General features: G+C 43.4%; 1 protein-coding gene across 2 annotated transcripts in view; it reads right to left on the bottom strand.

The window, feature by feature from the left end:
• The window catches only part of LOC311238694 (SUN domain-containing ossification factor-like), a 56536-nt gene that overhangs the window by 10758 nt on the left and 24027 nt on the right, over nt 1-21751 (bottom strand). The window contains exons 10-21 of one of the 2 annotated variants that reach the window (XM_084326852.1): nt 21627-21734; nt 21291-21396; nt 20881-20901; nt 19923-19978; nt 16870-16952; nt 15869-15934; nt 14733-14795; nt 14439-14532; nt 12535-13899; nt 10375-10462; nt 9782-9886; nt 3485-3642 (exon numbers count right to left, since the gene is read on the bottom strand). In XM_084326852.1, the coding sequence (XP_084182978.1) occupies nt 3485-3642; nt 9782-9886; nt 10375-10462; nt 12535-13899; nt 14439-14532; nt 14733-14795; nt 15869-15934; nt 16870-16952; nt 19923-19978; nt 20881-20901; nt 21291-21396; nt 21627-21734 (2313 nt within the window). The remainder of the gene's footprint in view (nt 1-3484; nt 3643-9781; nt 9887-10374; nt 10463-12534; nt 13900-14438; nt 14533-14732; nt 14796-15868; nt 15935-16869; nt 16953-19922; nt 19979-20880; nt 20902-21290; nt 21397-21626; nt 21735-21751) is intronic. The other variant, XM_084326853.1, reaches the window with a different exon arrangement.

Genomic DNA, 21751 nt, shown 5'->3' with positions numbered 1-21751 from the left:
ATCAGGTACTTCAAACGTACGCTTTCCTTGATCCAGGAAGCACTGGAACCTTATGTACTGAAGCTTTAAGGAAGCAACTGAATGCTAAGGCGACACCAACTCGAATCCTACTTCGTACTCTAGGACAAGAAAGGGTCATAAGTATTAACCGAATCAATGGGCTGGAAGTGTCAAGTCTTGAAGGAGATGATTTCCTAAAACTGCCACCACTCTATACTCAAACAGAAATTCCTGTAACCAAGCAACAAATTCCCACTCAGGATGATGTGCAAGAATGGAACTACCTAAAAGAGGTTAAGTTGCCATATATTGATGCAGACATTGGACTCCTGATTGGTAATGATGCAGCTAAGTTTATGGAACCGTGGGCAGTAATTAATAGCAAGGGTAATGGGCCCTATGCTGTAAAGACAAGACTTGGATGGGTGGTTAGTGGGCTTCTACACAAACCCACAATAAGCCATAAGCAGCCAACCCATATTTCCGGCAATCGCATATCAATAATACATTTGAATGACCTCATGATCCAAAAAAGGAAATTCAAGAAAGATGTGGAGTTTCACAAAGAGTACACTGACTTTCTTGAAAGTGTCATTCAAAAGGGACACGCTGAAGCTGTGCCACAAGAGCAGTTAAATCTAGAGGAAAGAAGGACTCACCATGGAGTACGCCACCCAAAGAAACGCAGACTGCGTGTAATCATGGCAAAGGCAAGAGACGCCCCCTTGAAACGGGTTACAACACCCAGAATGGAACTTACTGCTGCAGTACTAGCAGTGAAAGTGAACAGGAATGTGGATGAAGATACATTCAGAACCCAAGTGAACACCAAGATCAACCCTGCAGACCATGTGTCCCGAGGTCTTACAGCTGATGCATTTTTAAAGTGTGAAAACTGGAAGAAGGGACCGGACTTCCTACAGGAAAAAGAAGAGACATGGCCTAACTTACCTGCTGATCTCACCCCCATACCAGCCGACGATCCGGAAGTCAAAAGAGAGAAGGTTACAGTCAATACCATTCAGATGATGGATCAAGATCCTACTAGCACTCTCATACACCACTACTCAAGTTTCTACAAATTGAAAAGAGCTGTAGCATGGATGTTGTATTTGAGAACTCACCTTTTGCAGTTGAGTAAGAAAAGGAAAGATCTGATGCAAATTCAAGAACCAGACGCAGACAAACAAAGACAGACAATTGAAGTGGAGATGAAAAAATTCAAAAACACTGTAAAGGCACACAACCTCTCTCTGGATGAACTGGACATTTCAGAGATAGCCGTTGTAAAATTCTGTCTCAAACAAGGATTTCAAGAGGAAATCAAAACATTGCAGAAAGGAAGTTTGAACGTGCAGAAACACAGTTCAACCTACAAGCTTGATCCCAAACTTGAAAACGAAGCCATAAGAGTGGGTGGGAGATTAAGCAGAGCAGCCATGCCAGAAGATGCAAAGCACCCTGCTATCCTCCCAAAAGACCATGTGTATGCAAAGCGCCATTGGAGACAAGTACAGTACCTGTCAGATCTATTTTGGACTAGATGGATAAAAGAATACCTACCTCTTATGAATGTACGTCAAAAATGGAACCGCATCCGCAGGAACGTTGAAAAGGAAGACATTGTGATCATAGCTGACACGAATGCACCAAGAGGATCCTGGATGTTGGCTAGAGTCCTGGAAACAATGCCAGACTCAAGAGGACTTGTGATAAGTGTGCGTCTTCAGACAAAAACCAGTGTACTTGAAAGGCCCATCAGCAAGATTTGCCTGCTGGTGCCAAACTCAAATTAGGTACTGCAGATTCAAACAGGCCTATACACCATGCCTGTTTCCCACCTCACAAGTATTTATTTTGTTTTGAACATTTTGTATGGCTCCAGCAGTTTTTTGATTTTGTATTGTTATTAGAGCCTGCCCATAACAATAGGGGCCGGTTATGTAGGAGCCATTTCATTTGATTTAATAGTTTTGACTAAATAGCGCCGCCACTGGTCGCCTCGTAAAATGGCACCATGGTGCTCCTATTAATTATGGCCCAGCTGTGTGTAGGGACACGCCAGACGAGAAACAGTTTTTCAACCGCTCGCTTGCTACACACACACACAGCGCAGATTGAATGAATGAAAGACTGAAAAGAAAGACTTTGCTTAGAATCATTATGAGTTTATTTGAAACCCTTTTGCTGCGCCTGTTTGTTTTGAAACCTTTTTAGTACAAGTCTGGAGCCTGTTTTGTTTCATTTGTTTGCCCCGTTATTATTTGAAACTTTACGCAACTCCTTCCATAAAACTCAACCGGTTCGAACCCATCGGATGCAACTATCAACAACATCAAACAGTGAGTAACAAGACAGCCCAAGTCAATGTGGTGTGAGCGCGTTGAAGACGTATCCTGGCTTAGATAGGCAAATTGAGCCTACAATAGCTATGGGTCTAATAATGCCGTCGAGTCTCATTGAGCTGCTTCTTGTCAACGTGCAACGTTGTTGGGCATTGCACTTCAACGGGTGGGCGGGGTCAGTAGTCCAAACCATCCCTACAAGCGTGTGTTTTGCCGGAGTGTTTAGCCCCCATGCCGCAGCTCGGTAGAGAAAATAAACGAACCCGTTTCTAACTGGGTGCAATAATACCAGAAGGCGTTAGAGGGCGGTATAAGACCGTCTGCCAGCTCAGACACACTCAGAACAGTATGCAAAAGGTGCCCCGCTGAATTATGAATGGCAATAGATAATAAAATAAATACTGTGACAGAAATGTAGATCTACGTTTCCGGCACTCAACGATCGGGCAACAGAAACTTAGATCTACGTGAACGTAGGGCTGGGCGATATGGCCTAAAAATAAAATCCCAGATATATTTTTTTAAATCTGATTCACGATTTTAATCGATTTTTTTTCTCTTGAGTAAATTTTTTTTTTTTTAACGTTGTTTTTATTTGACACAAAAAAAGTATCAAGTGCAAACCTAACTTTCACCAATCTTCACTTAAAAATATTTTTATAATAATAATAATATATATATTATAATATATATATATATATAATCTAAAAGTTTACTCTTGATCAAACAAAGATGAATGTCCCTATAGTATTGGGATTAATAGTGCAATAACCTGCTTTTTCACCAAACTTCACTTAAAACAAATAAAAGGTGCCTCTTGATCATCAAACAAGAATGAATTTCCCTATTGGAATTAATAAAGTGCAAATCTAACTTTCACCAAACATCACTTTTTGTAAAATAAAAGGTGACTAAAAATGTTTATATTTTTTTGAGAATCGGTTTGTTTTTCAAAATCGTCCCAAATCATTAATTCGATAATATCGATGAATCGCCCAGCCCTACGTGAACGGCAATCAAAGTGTTAAAATGTCACAGATTCATGCCATTGATAATCTTCTAACAACACTCTGCCCTTCTGGTGATATTCATATATGTCCAGACTCCTTGACTCAGTACAGTGTAATGACCAGTGGTACCTCTCAGGGCAGCAGTAACTGTAGCGGTAGGGTATGACTGGCTCTGGTTCTGTGATTGGCGGCATGGAAGAGATGCGGCAGTGGTTGGCACACAGTAGCAGGCCCAGTAACAGACACAACACCAGGCACAGCATCAGGTAGCTCTGTCTGTCCGACACCTGCGACACAAGGAAGCATCTATTATTGTTTTGTTTGTAGTGTTGCTACAGAACATAATGAAAGAGAGGAGGGGGGGGGTAGAAAATGAAAGGAGCAGGAGCTGAATAAAATAAGGCAGATCACAGCTATTCACAATCTTAAAAGGGAACCTCTGTTATAAACACAGCAACAATCTGGCATGAGTGCTAAACACAGCCGGCTCAAAACTTACAGTAGTAGCATTGGAAATGGAGGTCCCTTCTACCATCATTCCAACGGCCTCTACCGCACGTTAACGCCCTCGTCAAATGGTTTTATTAGGGTGGGTGCGGCTTCTGTTTTGTGCCGCCAGGAGGCGCAAAGTCAAGTTGGAATTCTATCCATCCAGCGCACCGCTGTGTGTGTGTGTGTGTGTGTGCACACACTACAGACATGGACATATTATTTTGCAATGTAATGCTTTTCTGTTGATTATTTGACTGTCATTGGTACAGTAATGGTGTGGTATTTTCGATTAACGTGCACCACAGGTGATTTTGTGGACTGCTTGTGGAGTACACGTTTATAAAAATAATGCACAATCTACATGTAGGTACATTCAACTTAACGGCTGTGATATAGTATGTAGCAATATATATACTGTACATACCAGTATATACATACAGACAGCTACAATGTGCCTCATAGATTCTACACATCTACACTCTACAGGAGGGACGGAACACCATTCTTCCAAGATATTCCCTCATTTGGTGTTTTGATGATGGTGGTGGAGAGGAGCGCTGTCTTAACACGTCGGTCCAAAATCTCCCATAGGTGTTCAATTGAGTAGAGATCTGGTGACGGCATATGATTCACATCATTTTCATACTCAAACCATTCAGTGACCCCTCATGCCCTGTGGATGGGGGGGCAATGTCATCATGGTAGAGAACATTCCCATCAGGATAGATAGAGATCTTTATTGATAATGAACATATATACATATGATATATATAAATTAAGGCTGTCAAAGTTAACGCGGTATTAACGCGTTATCGCCCGATTCTATTAACGCCACTATTTTTTTAATTTTCTTTTACTAGACTTCACTCAGGTGTATTATTGATGCTCTCATTGATACTATGTTTCTGAAGTGTGTGTGTGTGTGCGTGTGTGAGAGATATAGAGAGAGAGAGGGGGTGAGAGAAATGAGGAAGGGGCAAGAGAGAGAGAGAGCTGTAGTGTGTGTGTGAGAGAGAGGGGGGGGGTGTTTGATTACTCAGCCCTTGTGTGGGTGAATGTAACAAGTTCCTAACGTTTTCTTCCCCCCATTATTTCATGCACACTTTATTCATTGTTTTAAATTATTTTATTTTAAGTTATTTTGTGCATCACTCCGTTTTGAATTTGATGCAAATTTGCAATGCATGAGGGTCATCCTTTTGTGTTAAATGGCTGCATAAAGCAAGCATTTGTTGACTCGCATGTTGATATTAAAACTTGGAACTTGAAAAATATCCGTTTAAGATAGGGGGGGGGGGGTGTGTGATTAATTTGCGATTAATCGCGAGTTAACTATAGACAATCATGCGATTAATCGAGTTAAATATTTTAATCGATTGACAGCACTAATATAAATGTTATTTGTGACTGAAGCTCCTTATAACAAAGCAGGATAGCCGGACCAGCACTCACAGGTTCAATGTTTTTTTAATTGGCAGCCTGAATCAAAGCAGACATGTTTCGGACTAATGTCCTTCTTCAGTGGTATGGCTAGCACTGGAAATGAATTCAAGGTGATGATTAAATACACCTGGCAGGTAAATGACACGGCAGGAAATGACATCACAACGCAGGTGTGCCTATGCAATATGACTAAATGAATGACCTATCAAAATAGAGTACAATCATAATTTATACATATGTATAGATATATCTATATCTATCATCAATAAATATTTATAAACAATACAATACAAAACAAAACAAAATTACCAGAAACTTGATAACATATAACATGCCCTTTCATTTATAGGGCTAATTGAGCCACTTTACTTGAATTGAATTAATTAATTTCAAATGATCCATAGGGCATCTAGTTTGGCAACAAACAACATCTTAAATCAGACCAGAAATAACAATGTGGGAGTAAGGAGGTTAAAGGAAACAGGTTAAGACGTTCTCTTCATTCATACCTTTAGGTTCGATACAATTAAACAGGTGGATATAATAACATTCACGTTGCAGCAGCAGCTTGTGTCTGTCTCCACCTCGCGCTGGCCTGAGTACTAGCTCTAGTCCCATATATTTGAGGTCGTTGACGGTATGCTTACACTTAGAGAAATGCCGAGCTACCGATGACTTGACATCTAAATTCCTCACAGCACATTTGTGTTCACTTATTCTTGATTTAAAGGCTCTCGTTGTTTTGCCCACATAGGAAAAATTACAAGGACATTTTAGCAAATACACCAGATTGGACGAATTACACGTTATCCGTCCTTTGACTCGGATATTTTTCCCCGTTTTTGGATGTGCGAAGAATTTATCTTTAATCATACCCTGGCACTGAACACAGGATTGGCAGGGAAAATTTCCGTCTGGGATGTTGGACATAAAATGAGAAGGTTTCTTTAAGGGCAAATCAGTTTTGACTAGGAGATTAGATAAATTTGCTTGTCTCTTGTAAAAATAGTTAGGCGAATGCTGAAACGCTGTCCCTATGAGAGGGTCGGACTGCAGAATATGCCAATGTTTATTGACAATAGTCCGCGTGTCTCTCGTAATAGGGCTGTAAGTAGACACGAAAGATACTTTGTCAGGTTTATCTTCTTTCTTTCTGGGGGTAAACAACGTGGCCCTGTCGATATGCTTGGTTTTATTAAAGGCTTTTAGTGTCAAATCAGCACTATATCCTCTCTCGTGGAAACTGCCACGGAGTACCTTTGCTTGTGCAATAAATGTATCGTCAGTATCACATATTCTCTTATAGCGAAGTATTTGGCTATAAGGAAGACTGTTCTTCAAGGCTGGGGTGTGATAACTAGAATAATGTAAGAACGAGTTACGATCCGTCTCCTTTTTAAAAACCTCTGTGTGTAATGAGATGCCATCTGGGGCTTTCTTGATCAAAACATCGAGGAAGGGTAAATTATACATATCAAACTTTAATGTAAACTTTATCGTTCTTCTACAGGAGTTCAGGTACTCAAGGAAGGCAAAAAGTTCGGATGATGAACCAGACCAAATAAAAAACAGATCGTCAATATAGCGCATATACGATTTGACACATTTCTCAAACGGGTTATTATTAAAGATATGATCCACTTCATATTTGGACATATAAAGATTGGCTAGGTTCACAGCGGCTGGAGAGCCCATGCTGAGGCCTCTGTTTTGTAAATAGTATTTATCTTGGAATCTAAAATAGTTTCTAGTTAGAACTAGATCCGTTAAACTAACCAGCGCTTCTGTAGGGGGGAGTAATACTTCCCTCGAGTTTAAATAAAAACTCAGCGCGTCCAGCGCATCTGCATGTGGAATGCTGGGGTAAAGGCTGACTACATCTATGGTAACTAGTAAGTCTGTAGGACTAATGTTGCAGGACGAGAGCCTGTTAAAAAAAGTAGTAGTATCCTTCAAGTAACCACGCTGAGAAGAGGCCAAATCCTTAATATGCGCATCAATGAACTGAGAGATTTTTTCTGTGGCAGAGCCAATACCGGAAACAATAGGTCTACCAGGAGGGTTAATCATATCCTTATGGATTTTAGGTAAAGTGTAAATAATAGGAGTAACCGGGTACTCTACGAACATAAACTTGAATTCATTTTCTGTAATTGCCTCAGACAATCTCAGGCTTTTAAGGACCGTTTTGATTTCCGTAGAAAATCTGAACACAGGGTCTGTATTTAGAAGGGTATATACCTCAATCTCATTCAATTGTCTGTTTATCTCAGATATATACGAGCTCTTGTTTTGGAGCACGATACCAGACCCCTTGTCAGCTTTTCTAAAAATTAAATCTTCCTTCTTCATGAGCTCCTTCAGTGCTGCAGACTCCGATTCAAGTAAATTTGGATAAAGATGGGCTTTGTGACTGGTCTCACATAACTTAAGGACATCATTTTGTACTAATCTGCAGAAAGTTTCAACTGAGGGAGGATTGAGATGGGGAGTAAACAGACTACGGGGTTTAAATACTTTTCTTTTAAAGGTGTCTGGCTCTATCTCAGGCCTAGCATCAGCATCATCATCACTTATCAACACATTTTCATTAGCGTATTGAGTTCTCTTATCAAACCCTCTGGCATAAAATGCTTTCAACTTAATATTTCTAAAAAACTTAAATAGTTCTACCTTAGTAGTAAATGCATCCACCTTGCGGGCTGGTACAAAAGATAAACCTTTAGACAGGATATTATGATGTGGGTCGCTCAATAATACATCTGAAATGTTGACAATGTTAGATGTAATGCTCATCACCGGAACCGTGGATTTTTTCCTCTGGCCCCGCCTCGTCTTCCTATGGGTTCTCTCTCCGGTCGGGGCGGGAGCGGAGCGTCCTGCTCGCCTCGAAAAACAGACTGGCTCCGGAGCGGGTATCTACCTGGCTGAGAGGGCGCCTCGTCGGAGCTCACCGCTGTGGAGGAGGAGTCGGTATGTCGTTGCCTGTCTCTGGGCTGCCAAGTCGGCCTGCGGTTCCTGGAAGGTGGATTGTGGAGCCATGGATACACCATATGTGTTGCGTAGTCTTGAACATCTCTTCTCCTCTTGGCTCTCTTGTGCAGTTCGATGTCCTGACTGAAGCTCCTGCCATCCGTGCCCCTCTTTCAAAGTTTAGATCTGTTCTCTCCATCTTGTTCCAAAACCGAGGTCAACTGGGCCTGCTCAGCGTTTTTATACATGATGCCACAGAGCACGATAGGATGTTGATTGCTTGTTTCTCCACTTCTTTATCAAAGTTGTTCCTTTAATTTGTCACCTGCCTGTAGATATTAGTGATGTGCATCTCCATCACTGAGGCCGATGCGATGCGCATCTCGATACGGTGCCAACGATACGATACATTAACGATACATTTGAAGCACCGGGCGATGCGATGCGATTCACCCCCTGTTGAGATACAATACGATACGATTTGATTCAACATAATGCGATTTGGGGCGATACGATGCGATTCAACACGATGCAAAATAATGATACCATTTTATGGTATGACAGAGGCTTGGTTGTATTCCTTATGCAGCTTATTATTTAAAATAATCTACTGTAAGACAATTTATATAAAAACTCTTGGGTGCCTAAGAAGACTTTTGCATAGTACTGTGTTTTCTATCCACTTTAGCTAAAAACACACACACACAATGTATACACACTACTGTGAGACAATAATAATCACACAAAGGGATAATGGCTTATAGCAGACTTAATGATTTTATAATATTTCAGATAATGAAATTAAATGTTTATCATCAACTATCCAATTAGTATTTATATTGTAACGTTTGGCCACTTTAAATCATTGAACAGAGAGAGAGAGAGAGAGAGAGAGAGAGGGCGTTTGAGCGTTCTGCTCCGTAGCTGAGCAGGATTGCATTTTGTCAACACAGTTGGAACCTGCTGGAGGAAGCGATATAAGGAAACGAATTGCCAATAAATGTGAAGTTATCTTTGAACCCGTTGTCAAGCGTCTTCAATATACCCCCCCCCCCCCCCCCTCCTCACTAATGGAACAGGTGTTGCAGAGTCACGTTAGTTAGTTAGACACTGTAGTTTAGCGTTAGCTGAACGGCTAACTGCCGTTAGCCAGAGGCTACTAGCGTTAGCCATGTTGATCAATTCTATTCATGTCTCCTCCCCGACTTCCACTGTTTGTTGTTGATAACTGTGACGCGGCTCTCGCCTTCTGTAGTAGCGAAGCAATATAGTATCTGCTGTGTGCAGTCACAGTGCACTGCTGACAGAAGTGGATGAGAGGAAATTATATGAACAACAAGATGCATCGCGAGTTCAGCCCGAATTGTAGCCGATGCGGACTTATTCCACCGGTGCACTCGCATCGTGAACGTTTATGCCGGCGCACCGATGCAAATCGATGAATCGTCACATCACTAGTAGATATAACACACCCAGTGAGCAGCTCAGACGTGCCTTCCTGTCAAGCGCTGGACCTACCTCACGCTGCAGCTGGCTGACTCTGACAGACAAGTCCAGCACCATCCGAGTGATGTTCTCCAGCTGGCCCTGCAGAAACTGAATGGATTCTGTCTGCCGCTGGTCCTGGGGGGGGGGGGGGGGGGGGGGCAGGATTATCAATCGGACAACCAATAAGACACAGGGGTAGATGTAGCTCTATTGATGAGCCTTGTGTGCATTACATACAAAACTCTATAACAAACCACCACGGATTTCTGAGGGTTAAGTCAATAACTCGTCATAATAAATTATTGCAAGTTTGCATTGTGTTATGACATTAGGTTCGCATTGTGTTCAACAGAAAGCTCAAGAATCTCAACAAAGGCTGGTGGGGTGAAAACACAAACGCCTACCAATTTATTGAAGGTTTGGCAATAATGGTACAAGCCAGAGCAGATGGAAATACCCGCCATGACACATAGGCTCTAACCTGTGTGTGTGTGTGTGTGTGTGTGTGTGGGGGGGGGGGATCCAATTGATTACCTCAATGGGCAACAGGTCCAATCAGCCATCCCTTGCACCACAATAACAAATGATGACTCAACACATATTTGTTTCCCTCCATTGCTCACCTGCTCCTCTGCTATCCTTGACGTGTTCTGGAGTTTAATGACAGTTGTGTTGAAGGCCTTTTGCATCTCCTCCATCTGCCTTCGGTACCTTGAATACAATTAAATGTTTTATTATTTTTTAAATCACAAAAAGTATAAACATCTGCATACGACTCAAATGTACTGTGTTGACCGTTTTCTAACTCAAAATGACAAATGTACTGTTCTCCATAACTACTAGGGGTGGGACGGTTCACAAAATGGACGGTTCGGTTCGTATCACGGTTTTGGGGTCACGGTTTTCGGTTCGGTTCGATATACGTTAATTTTTATAAAAAAAAATGTAACACTCAAATCTAAACATGCTTCTCATTTATATAAAAAAAAAAAAAAAAAGGTTTACAGTGTTACAGTGTTTACAGCCTTAAATAATGTTTGGCACACAAAGACCGAACTGACTGAAAAATATAGGCTACATTTGTCAAAGTATTAACTTAGGTCGCTTTCACACAGGGGCTGTTTGGTCCGGATTATCGGACCAGAATTCGATAGTCCGGTTTTTCGGGTTTGTGTGAATGCGCGTCGAACTCGACCAAACAGGCGAACTCTGGTCCGCCTGAAAACGTAGGTCTCGGTTCGCTTCATCGGACCAAACACGAACCAAATATAGGAAGTGCTTATTATTACCACTGCTCGCAGCATTCAATGCAAAACAAGCACACTGCATCTATCTCTCTATCTATCTATCTATATATCTAACTGTGCATCTTGGGAAGAAGGAAGAAAAAACGCGGCTTATTATATTGTTATTATTATATATATATATATAACAACGTGGTGTACAAGTTGTTTAGCGAGAGGATGGTGGTAATCGGCTTCAATAGAACAACTCGCCTCCGCTGATCTGGAGGGCTCGCAGTCCACACACAGACACACACGCGCACACACGGGCTCGCAGCCACACACACATTTCCACTGTCCAATAGACGAGCGCCCTTTTCGACCGCGTGACATTGTTCAGATAGTTTGGTGCGCCTGACAGATTGCTAATGTGAACGCAGGCGAACCAAATGAAGAATGCAACAATGTTGCAACTTCACCAACAGAACCGCACCGAGTCCACCAAAACTATATGTGAAAGCGACCTTAGTGCAAACAAACAATATGCTCAGCCAGCACTAGACTTTCCTTTCTTTAATATAAAACACAAAAAAACAATGTCAACCATGTTTAAATTCCCTGATTGTCAGTTCTTAATGGAAAGATTAGTTTTCTGCTTGAAATTAAAGTGCAGTATTTGTGCAGTATTTGAAATACAATGAAAGGAATATGGCTGGATTTCTTATCATACATCAAACCAACACACACACACACTGTACTGTTTAAAAACAACACTGCTCTGTTCATTCTATTTTTAAAATACATACATTATCTGTCTACATTTATTTAGACTAACATTATTTAAATATTGAGTGCAACTGTGGTGGATTACGGAATTCGGTGAGTTGGAACTATCTATGGGTTGGCGGGTCCGCAGGGACATTTTAGCGCGACGGACCATCAGCTCAGGCAATGTTATCAGCCTACGGAGGAGTTCATAACATCCAACATGCAGTGGGACAGCGGCAATAGTCCCGGTTGGAGTTAGTAAAACACAGTTGTATGTTAGCCTTCTTGGATGTTGAATAAACGCCTATCAGTGTCTTTAAACACCCCGCCTCTCAGACTCCCATTTCCTCCTCTGCTAGCTAGTAGCTACGCTACGGTAACATTTCATTGACTGTACAGTATTAGCTTGCGGGCTGCGTCGGGCTACCATAGTTAAAACGTGCGTTGTGTTGTACAAACTGCTAACGCTATGGCAAGATGTGTGTAGGCCTATGTAATGTTAATGGCTATGTTTTTAAAGTCGTAATGAAGATTGATTTATATTGTGCTTGCCATTTTTACACAAACTGACTAGCACCTGGCTGCAGTGCTGCTGCTGCTGCTTCTGCTGCCTGCAGCCAGTGCTCACCTCTCCCGGCTCCGCCAAATGATTTTTTTTATTTGCGCGTCATCTGAACCGTACGATACACAGACGCCCCGAACCGTGGGGGTCGTACCGTACGGTACACGGTTCGAATGCGTACCGTCCCACCGCTAATAACTACGTGTGATGTGCACGTCCCTGCCTCTCACCTTTGACTGAGCTGCTCCAGGAAGCGTCCGCTGAGGGACATGTTCATCTCCAGGGCCTTGATGCGGTTGTTGAGTCTCATGAACACGGACTCCTTCTGGTTGGAACTGTGCACCTGGTTCCCGACGCCCTGCTCCGTGATGTTGTGGAGCTCCGCGTAGAACTCAGAGTGCGGCGAGGTGGGAGGATAGACTGGAGAGGAAGGGTGAGGCAGCCGCCCGTTACCGTCGGCTGTTGGGAACACGATGTCCGCCACAAGATCCTCCCCTCTGGTGTCCGTGGTGGGGTCACCGGAGGGCTCGGTGGCGGCGGTCGGAGCAGAAGGAGTTACCTCGTGCTTGGCGTCACCGGTCTCTGGGCCGGCTGGAGGGGCCGGCTGCTGTTCTGAAGAGGGGGAAACCACGGGGAGGGGAAGGAGTGAGTGATCTGTAATATCGGTCGTCTGGATGCCGCCCTCTAGTTTTGGAACCTGAACATCTGCGTTGAGCTTCTCCTCCATGGGAGGCACCCCGGCTTGGTCCACTGTGGTGCTGTCACTGGGTTCATCTGTGACCGGGATGGAGATTATGACGGCGGCCGTAGGAGCCGTCAGCTCCTCCTCAGACCGCACCTCTCGGCTGCTCTCGGCTGGTCTTGTCTCCTCAGGCAGGTCTTCGGTGGAGAGCTGGGGAGGTTCCATAGCAGCAGTGGGCTCAAGGGACTCGGCAGCAGTGCTGGGTTTGGGCAGCGAGGAGGTCTGGCTGGGCTCCAGCAGCGGATGCTCAGACCTCCACTCTACCTCGGCTTCAGCTTGATCCTTGAGAGGATTGGGCGGCTCTGAGCTACTGGCCTCTCTCTCACCCTGTCCAGGGGTGTGTTCTCTTTCCTGGACTTGGTGTATCAGGGTGTGGGGTTGCTGAGGTCTGGGGCAGGCAGAGGGGTAGACGGGTAACTGCCATGCAGGTGTGTGGGTGTAGGGAGGGATCGCTGGTTCTCTCTCCAGCGCCTGGTGTTCCCTCTGCTTGGACAGTAGAAGAGAGCACTGTCGACGGAGATACTCCTGAAGGGAAACTGAGCAAGAAGAAGAGGAGGATACAGGACCACAGTACTCCAAGCTTTCCTGCCGTCGCCTACGCTGCTCCTCTTTCTCCACCTCGTCATCCTCCTCTTCCCCATCCAGAAGGGTGATGGTAGAACTGATAGATTCCTCCTCTTCTTCCGCTTCTTCTAGCGGTAGCGGTGTGACGATCCTGTCCTCCTCTAGAGGGAGCTCTATTTGGGGGGGCTCAGTAGCAGGAATATCAAGGACGGGGGTTTCTGGCAATGGGCTTTCAGCAGCTGCAGGGACCTCGGGGTCTAAGGTGTTCTCCACGTCCTCAGTGTCAGGCCTAGGAAGGTAGGACATGAAATTAAAGGAGATCAGAGCATTGAAGGAAGAATACAGCAGCCAAGCACAGCAACAATAAAAAAATTGTACTTTTTTAACTTTTAAATTTTTTATTTTTAAAGTTAAATGCATCAATCTGGTGCACTTTGAGAGCAAAATTAAGAGGCTAGATCTATGATGAACGTTGTGCTCAAAACACAAAATCGACTAGACACTAGAGCATACATTTGAGCCATCAACTAGTTTATTTTTTAGAAAATACAAAAATAGACTGGATTACTATTACGACTACTACCACTGCCAATACTACTTATACATCCCTATTGGCAAACTTTATATTTAAAATTTTTTTAAATTAAAAATAATTAAAAAAATATATATAAATCAAAATATTATATAAATATAATCAAATTGCCGGAAATCCGTCTCAAGACGGAACGCTTTAATGCCTGCGCTTGCAAGGCCTGTTTGAGAATGTACACTTTGTTGATGAGGTCAGCAAAGGGGAGGCTTTAACGAGACCGGTTAGCTGCTACTCACACTGACGGAAGAGTCGTCGTGGTAGTCAGGTCGACGGTGATGTCAAGTTGGGAAGATGTTTCAGTCATGTTTAATCCCTGGGATGAAAAGTTCCCTTCAGAATATAAAGATGAGACACAAGGTCAAATGTGACTGCAAAACATAGCTAGATTGCAAAAGTCAAGATCACACGATTTAGAACATTATGCATCCTAGACTTCAGACATTGGGATTCAAAAATCAAGCATACAGTACAATGAAAGAAGTGAAAGCAGAGGATGACTGAATAAAACGCATGCTGTGTGGTGGCGATACCTTCCATCTCCGGACTTCCTCCAAGAGCACCAGCGATGTTGTTCACCATGCTCAGAATCGCATCTGAAAGCAGAATATTAACACTTTAAGTGCCGAAAACGTGTTTAGGCGTCTTTCCTAGCCATGCTAAAGTTGCAGAGGACGCCCTAACTCGTCTTTAATATCAATATTTCAAAAATCTGTGATCGAAATCATATTTTTCCTCCGCAGCCCTGAGACACAGTGCTGGCCTCCTCTCAACCCTCTAGCGGTTCAAGAGCGCCATCTGGTGGCCGATCGGCAGAAGCGCCAAACAGGAAGTCATGTGGATGAAGTGGTGATCACCCATATTACTTCCGGGCACTCTCTATAGCTCCCGCGACTCCATCTTGAAACACTGGATAATAGATCGCTCGCCCTAACTCAATAAACAACATGATTTGGACGTATATACTATTATACAACCTGGAAATAGATCCGGTATTTCGACATCCCATAATTGAAAACTGTCTTCTCCACGCTGATCGCCCAACGGCCCGCGGAGACTGGGGTGAGTTTTAGCGTTTATTATTACCGTGTTCGATACTAACTGCTATGATGAACATTTTACCCACATTAGATGAATGGTATAACGTTGCCCACGGAATTATAAACGATCCCCCGCCCATCCGGTCATCATCAGATGATACGTAGAAACTCCTAGAAGCACGTCCATTTGAAATTTTTCATCTGGCACCGATCGCTATCAAACTGTATTTCATCATCAATATAATGCATTTGGGGCTATAAATCAAGTTCTGGAGAAAGCTGCAGAAAGAGATGAAAACATACTTATACTTTAGACCATATTTTACTATGAATATGTGAATGAAAAAGTTTAACGTTGCTACACAATGAACAATACATATAGGACCTTGAATGGGCCCTAATAATGGCAATCTAGCAATAGAATTTAAAAAGTTATAGCCCTGCAAAGAAGGGGAACTTCTCCATGTTAAATAGAGCTGGCAACGGATGGTATATCATGAATTTAGCCTTAGGCAATCAAAGTGTTAAAAGAAAAAACGCACACGGGTGAGATTCTTCAGAGTAATCCTAGGTTTGTGATCATCAGTAGTCTATAATATGAACCGACTGTCTGTGACTGACAGACTTACCCTTAGCTGAACCGATCAGGTTTTTGGAGGCATTGTCTTCACATGGCACATACCCAGGAGAAGAATCTGTGGGGAGCAGAGACTTCATTTAATACATTTATGTTAAATAAATGTATTTTAAGGGCGGCTACGTGGCGTAGTGGGCAAGGCGCTCACCACGAAATGCTGGAGACGCTGGGCTCGCCTGTTCAAGCCCAGCGCTCCACATTTGCTTTCAGTTTAGCTGGTCGTCCGTACTAATACACATTGGCCGTATTAGGGGGTGGGAAACTGATGGGTGGGGATCGGGCGTTGTGGACAGCGACTCCTACAGGTCGGTTGGTGCGCCTGCGCAGTAGAATCAGGAAGTGTCGGGGGCAGCGTGAGCCTCCCACGCGTTACTCCTCGCCACTGAGAGATCGAGCTGCGCAGGTGAAAAGATGCGACTGCTGTTACCTCAAGTACCGGAGGGGACTTGTGCTATGTATGACTTAGTCCACATTGCAGCCGGCTTGTGGGAGGCAAGAAACAGCGTCCGTGACAGGGGAGGGTTGAATTGGATGATACGAAATTGGGATGGGAGAAAATATAGAAAATGGGAGAAAAAGTGGATCAAAAACTTTTTTTATTTTATTTGTACTTTATATTAACACGCACATAATTACTACACCATGCCACAGCCGTCTCATAGAAAGCCTTATTATGCATTCAGTGTCAATCATACAGTGTTTACATGTGGCTTTTCCTTCTGTGGCTTTTCCTTCTGTGCTGTTTACGGGACTGCCTTTTGCAAGTGATCTGCCATGCCAAAACTGACTGACCTGACTAGTAACCTTTATTAGGGAAACCCAAATTTGCGTATGGCAGATTATCTGCAAAGGCAGTCGCATGACGGAGTATGTAGCTCATTTTGAGGAAAAGCCATTATGCAAACAGTGCTGGGATTATTAAACATTGTCCTTTAAAATGTTATTATCAAGTGAATATCTCAATGTCAACAGTGGTATGTGCAAAGCTCTCACCAAACTCATCCTCCGGTTCATAAGGTCTCTCAGAAGTATCTGCGATCTCCTCATACTCTTCTACCATGCTGGTTCCAAACACCCTGGGGGACAGAGCACATGGAGACCATTCTGACACGTACTACATTACATGTAGCAGTAAACAAATATTGGAATACACTTCCTGCACATAAAGAGTTGCAGTCCTTGAGCAGCTTCAAAGCTGAAGTGAAAGCATGGCTTAAGGCAAAACAATCATGTAACCATAATATCTGGACTCCATCTGATTATGTGTTGTTATTATTACATGTGTGTGTTACTGTAACTGTGCTGTTACTGTATGTATTCAAGTGTATTGATTGTAACCTGCCAAGGGACTGCAGTTGAAAATGAGCTGTATTCTATCACAGTTCTGTCAAGTTACAGAATTAAGCAGCTAGGCCAGATTGTGCACCTAGTGTGGCAATTATGTAAGGGATAATGTATGGCTACGAGGTCATTGTCGCAAAATAATTGACCGACACAGAGTTTAAAATACCGAGGCGCCGCGCCGAGGTGTTTTAAACGTAGTGAAGGTCAATTATTTTGCGACAATGACCGAGTAGGCTATACATTATCCCGCTTATTACATGGCTAACTTACTAACAATATACCTAATTCATTTGACAAATCGCAGTTGTTCTGTGGCTCTGTCAGCCCAAATAAAGTGATTATTATTATCGCGGGCAGCCTCTGGCTCCGCTGTCAGTGCAGCGCTATACATTATCCCGCTTATTACATGGCTAACTTACTAACAATATACCTAATTCATTTGACAAATCGCAGTTGTTCTGTGGCTCTGTCAGCCCAAATAAAGTGATTATTATTATCGCGGGCAGCCTCTGTGTTCTGGCTCCGCTGTGTTCTGGCTCCGCCCCCTGTCATCGCCGGCACGGCAGTGTCTAATTGCACTGAAACAGTGCGTCAGTGGGCTTGATTGCGAACAGCTGCGCTCTGCGGTCATTATTGAAAAAGTCGGGGGGCTATTGACCAATCACAAGCAAGCATTTCGGCGAATGTGAAAACGCCATGTAATAATTAACGTTAAAACCTTGTACTTGGACTTTCATTTCTGAGGATGATCCAATGGCCACCAGGGGGCAGACTGTGCAACACTAAAAGCCATGCAAGACCAGCAGAATTAATGGGAACTAATAATGATAACTCCCTGACATAAGTAATTTATTTATATATATATACTGTATTTATATCAACATTAACCATTATGCGGTCTCCTATGGTTCACATAGGCAGTAACGGCATGTTGTACAATATGTTCTACTTGTTCTGCCTATAGTTGCAACCGAATGCCTCTTGTAGGGGAAAAAAAGGAAAAAATGCTATGTACTGTGTAGGCCAGGGGGGAGTGGCCATAAATATGGAAGACAAAATGTTCTGCAACCTCAAGCCAGTTTTATTCTTTTTTTAGTGTTGGTCCGCCTCAGTCTCTCCCACTGTTTCAGAGTGGGGTGAGGGGTAAGCTGTTTCAGAGTGGGGTGAGGGGTAAGCTGTTTCAGAGTGGGGTGAGGGGTAAGCTGTTTCAGAGTGGGGTGAGGGGTAAGCTGTTTCAGAGTGGGGTGAGGGGTAAGCTGTTTCAGAGTGGGGTGAGGGGTAAGCGATCACTACTGTTTCAGAGTGGGGTGAGGGGTAAGCTGTTTCAGAGTGGGGTGAGGGGTAAGCTGTTTCAGAGTGGGGTGAGGGGTAAGCTGTTTCAGAGTGGGGTGAGGGGTAAGCGATCACTACTGTTTCAGAGTGGGGTGAGGGGTAAGCTATCACTACTGTTTCAGAGTGGGGTGAGGGGTAAGCGATCACTACTGTTTCAGAGTGGGGTGAGGGGTAAGCGATCACTACTGTTTCAGAGTGGGGTGAGGGGTAAGCGATCACTACTGTTTCAGAGTGGGGTGAGGGGTAAGCTGTTTCAGAGTGGGGTGAGGGGTAAGCTGTTTCAGAGTGGGGTGAGGGGTAAGCTGTTTCAGAGTGGGGTGAGGGGTAAGCTGTTTCAGAGTGGGGTGAGGGGTAAGCTGTTTCAGAGTGGGGTGTGGGGTAAGCTGTTTCAGAGTGGGGTGTGGGGTAAGCTGTTTCAGAGTGGGGTGAGGGGTAAGCTGTTTCAGAGTGGGGTGAGGGGTAAGCTGTTTCAGAGTGGGGTGAGGGGTAAGCCATCACTACTAGCGTGTGCCCACTGTTTCAGAGTGGGGTGAGGGGTAAGCGATCACTACTAGCGTGTGCCCACTGTTTCAGAGTGGGGTGAGGGGTAAGCGATCACTACTAGCGTGTGCCCACTGTTTCAGAGTGGGGTGAGGGGTAAGCGATCACTACTAGCGTGTGCCCACTGTTTCAGAGTGGGGTGAGGGGTAAGCGATCACTACTAGCGTGTGCCCACTGTTTCAGAGTGGGGTGAGGGGTAAGCGATCACTACTAGCGTGTGCCCACTGTTTCAGAGTGGGGTGAGGGGTAAGCGATCACTACTAGCGTGTGCCCACTGTTTCAGAGTGGGGTGAGGGGTAAGCTGTTTCAGAGTGGGGTGAGGGGTAAGCGATCACTACTAGCGTGTGCCCACTATTGCATAGTGTCATCATGTAACACCTACTCAAGTTCAACAACTACAGAAGGTGATCTTTTGGAAAATACAGTATTAAGATAAGATAAGATATTGCTTTATTAATCCCCTTGGGGAAATTCCAGTGACACACACATACAGCTCATCGTCTCATTAATAACAACACATCACAATCATTACATTTTTACAGTATCAACGGCACAGTACATTTGTTGACACATGTCATCTACAGAATGCCTGAGACGCCATATGCGAGTCGGCTGCAACAACAACAAAGTGTCTCAAACAAAGTGTCGTCGCGCCAGGTGGCGGGAGGGAGGGCGGAAAAGATTGCTATATTTGCTTATAGCTTGACCTAACCATGCATTCGTATTGAGAACAACTACTGTGATTTCCTCCAGTAAATGTGCATTGCCGTAATTGCTGGCATTTAATTTAGATGAATGAATAAATACTTTTATGTTTCATAAATTCTTACCTGAGCAGACTGAGGGGACAGAAGTGTTCCGAGCCGAAGTGAGAGACCAGCTCCACCTGCAAAACATGTGAATCTTTCACAAACAGTATTGCACACATATAACTATGCTCCAGATAGACCATTCAGTGCACTCAACAATAATATCTTATGCAATCTGCAAAGCTGTAATTTGGTTATGTTAAATGGACACAGTTAGTTCTAGGGCTGTGCGATTAAAGTTTCACATTTCAATTAGGATTTTGGCTTCCCATGATCATGAAAACAAGATAATCAAGATAAAACAATTATCTTGCAGTAGGTTGTGGGAGTGAGTGCACTACAACATAGTTGGTGATATTTATTATTTTTATATATTCTTATTATTAGTTGTATTTATTTATATCTTTTTTCACTTGTTTATTTATCATCTATATACAAATTCTATAAAATAAATGATAATTTATTCAGTTCAATTATATTTAAAGTTCAGTCATTGTGTTAAAAAATAAACACCAGCGTAAAAGTTCAATTTTAATCAATCAAAATAATCGTGATTATGATTTTTGCCACCATCGAGCAGCCCTAGTAAGTTCATTTCAATGGTTAGTACAGAGTTGAAATCGAGGAGTGGGTTTGTTTTAAGTGACAAGCTATTGTCCATGAGTGCAGCTTGAAGCTATGATTGGATTACCTATGTATTTCTTGCATAAGCTGACATCAACGGTTTCATTACAAAAATTACAAGGAAATCTAATAGATTTCAATTCATGAATAATCAAATTAATACACATTTGGGATAGGATAACACAATAATGCATCTATTCATCTATTTTCCAGGGACTGAGGGAATACCGTGCCCCCGGCTGATCCGTGAGCGGGACTCTCCTGGGAGTCATTGACACAAATCAGTCGCTGACAGAATGCACCCTCTCTGCCCAACTCACTCATTCACAGACCACTACGAGAAAAACAGGCTAACCTTCATGTACTTGGTGAACATCTGATGCGAGGGAAACAGAAGAGAGAGAAACAATTAAAAAGGTATATAAAAACATGCATTCAAAACAGGACCAAGACGCTGCCGGTTGTTGATTCGAAACACATGGGCCACAAAGCGGCAGCAGCAGCAGCAGCAGGATTGTTTCTCAGTCTCACCCGGGACAGAATGCACAATGTTCCGTACATTCTGTCCTGAGTTTCTGCACGGTGCACAGTGGTATACTTCAGGGACATGGTTTTGAATCAAGAGAGCTAGCATACAGCCATGCAGGAGTGGAGTAATGAGACCTCTGGGTTCCATTTTAATGACTGCGCTGCTCCACGGATGTAGAATAAGGTCAAGTCGAGGGTCCCAGTGGTCGCCGGACTATATGACGAGATTGTGCTTACCTTGATATATTTAGCATAAAGATGCTCATCCAACGGGAAGCTCTGAACCGTCCGCTCATCTCGGCCGTGAAAGGTGCCCAGCTTTAGCCACTTGTGGGTCGGATATCTACGGAAGCGGATTCATCAAACGGGTTCCACGTTAAATGGCCTCACTCACTTGAAAACTAGTTAATTAGCTCATTCTGGCACATTTACATTGATGTGGAAACTGAAGATGTTGATTAATGTGCACTGTCCCTGGGTAAAAAAAAATTAACTTAAAACTTAAACGTTGTAGCACACCAATAAGAAAATGCATTTGTTTGAATGGTATAAAAATGTAGCTGCATTGCAAACCTGTCGCTGATGGAGACCAGAAAGTCTTTAGGAGTGGAAGAGAAGAGCTCAAAGTTAGCGATGTCCAATTGCTTCAGCTGAATGGGCTCACAGAGCTCAATGATGAACCTGGAGGGTGGGGTGTG

This window comes from Notolepis coatsorum (genome assembly GCF_963971535.1).
Source record: "Notolepis coatsorum genome assembly, chromosome: 13".
In the NCBI taxonomy this organism is placed as follows: Eukaryota; Metazoa; Chordata; class Actinopteri; order Aulopiformes; family Paralepididae; genus Notolepis; species Notolepis coatsorum.
Note: the sequence above shows the minus strand (reverse complement) of the source record. Positions and strands in the feature narration are given on the sequence as shown.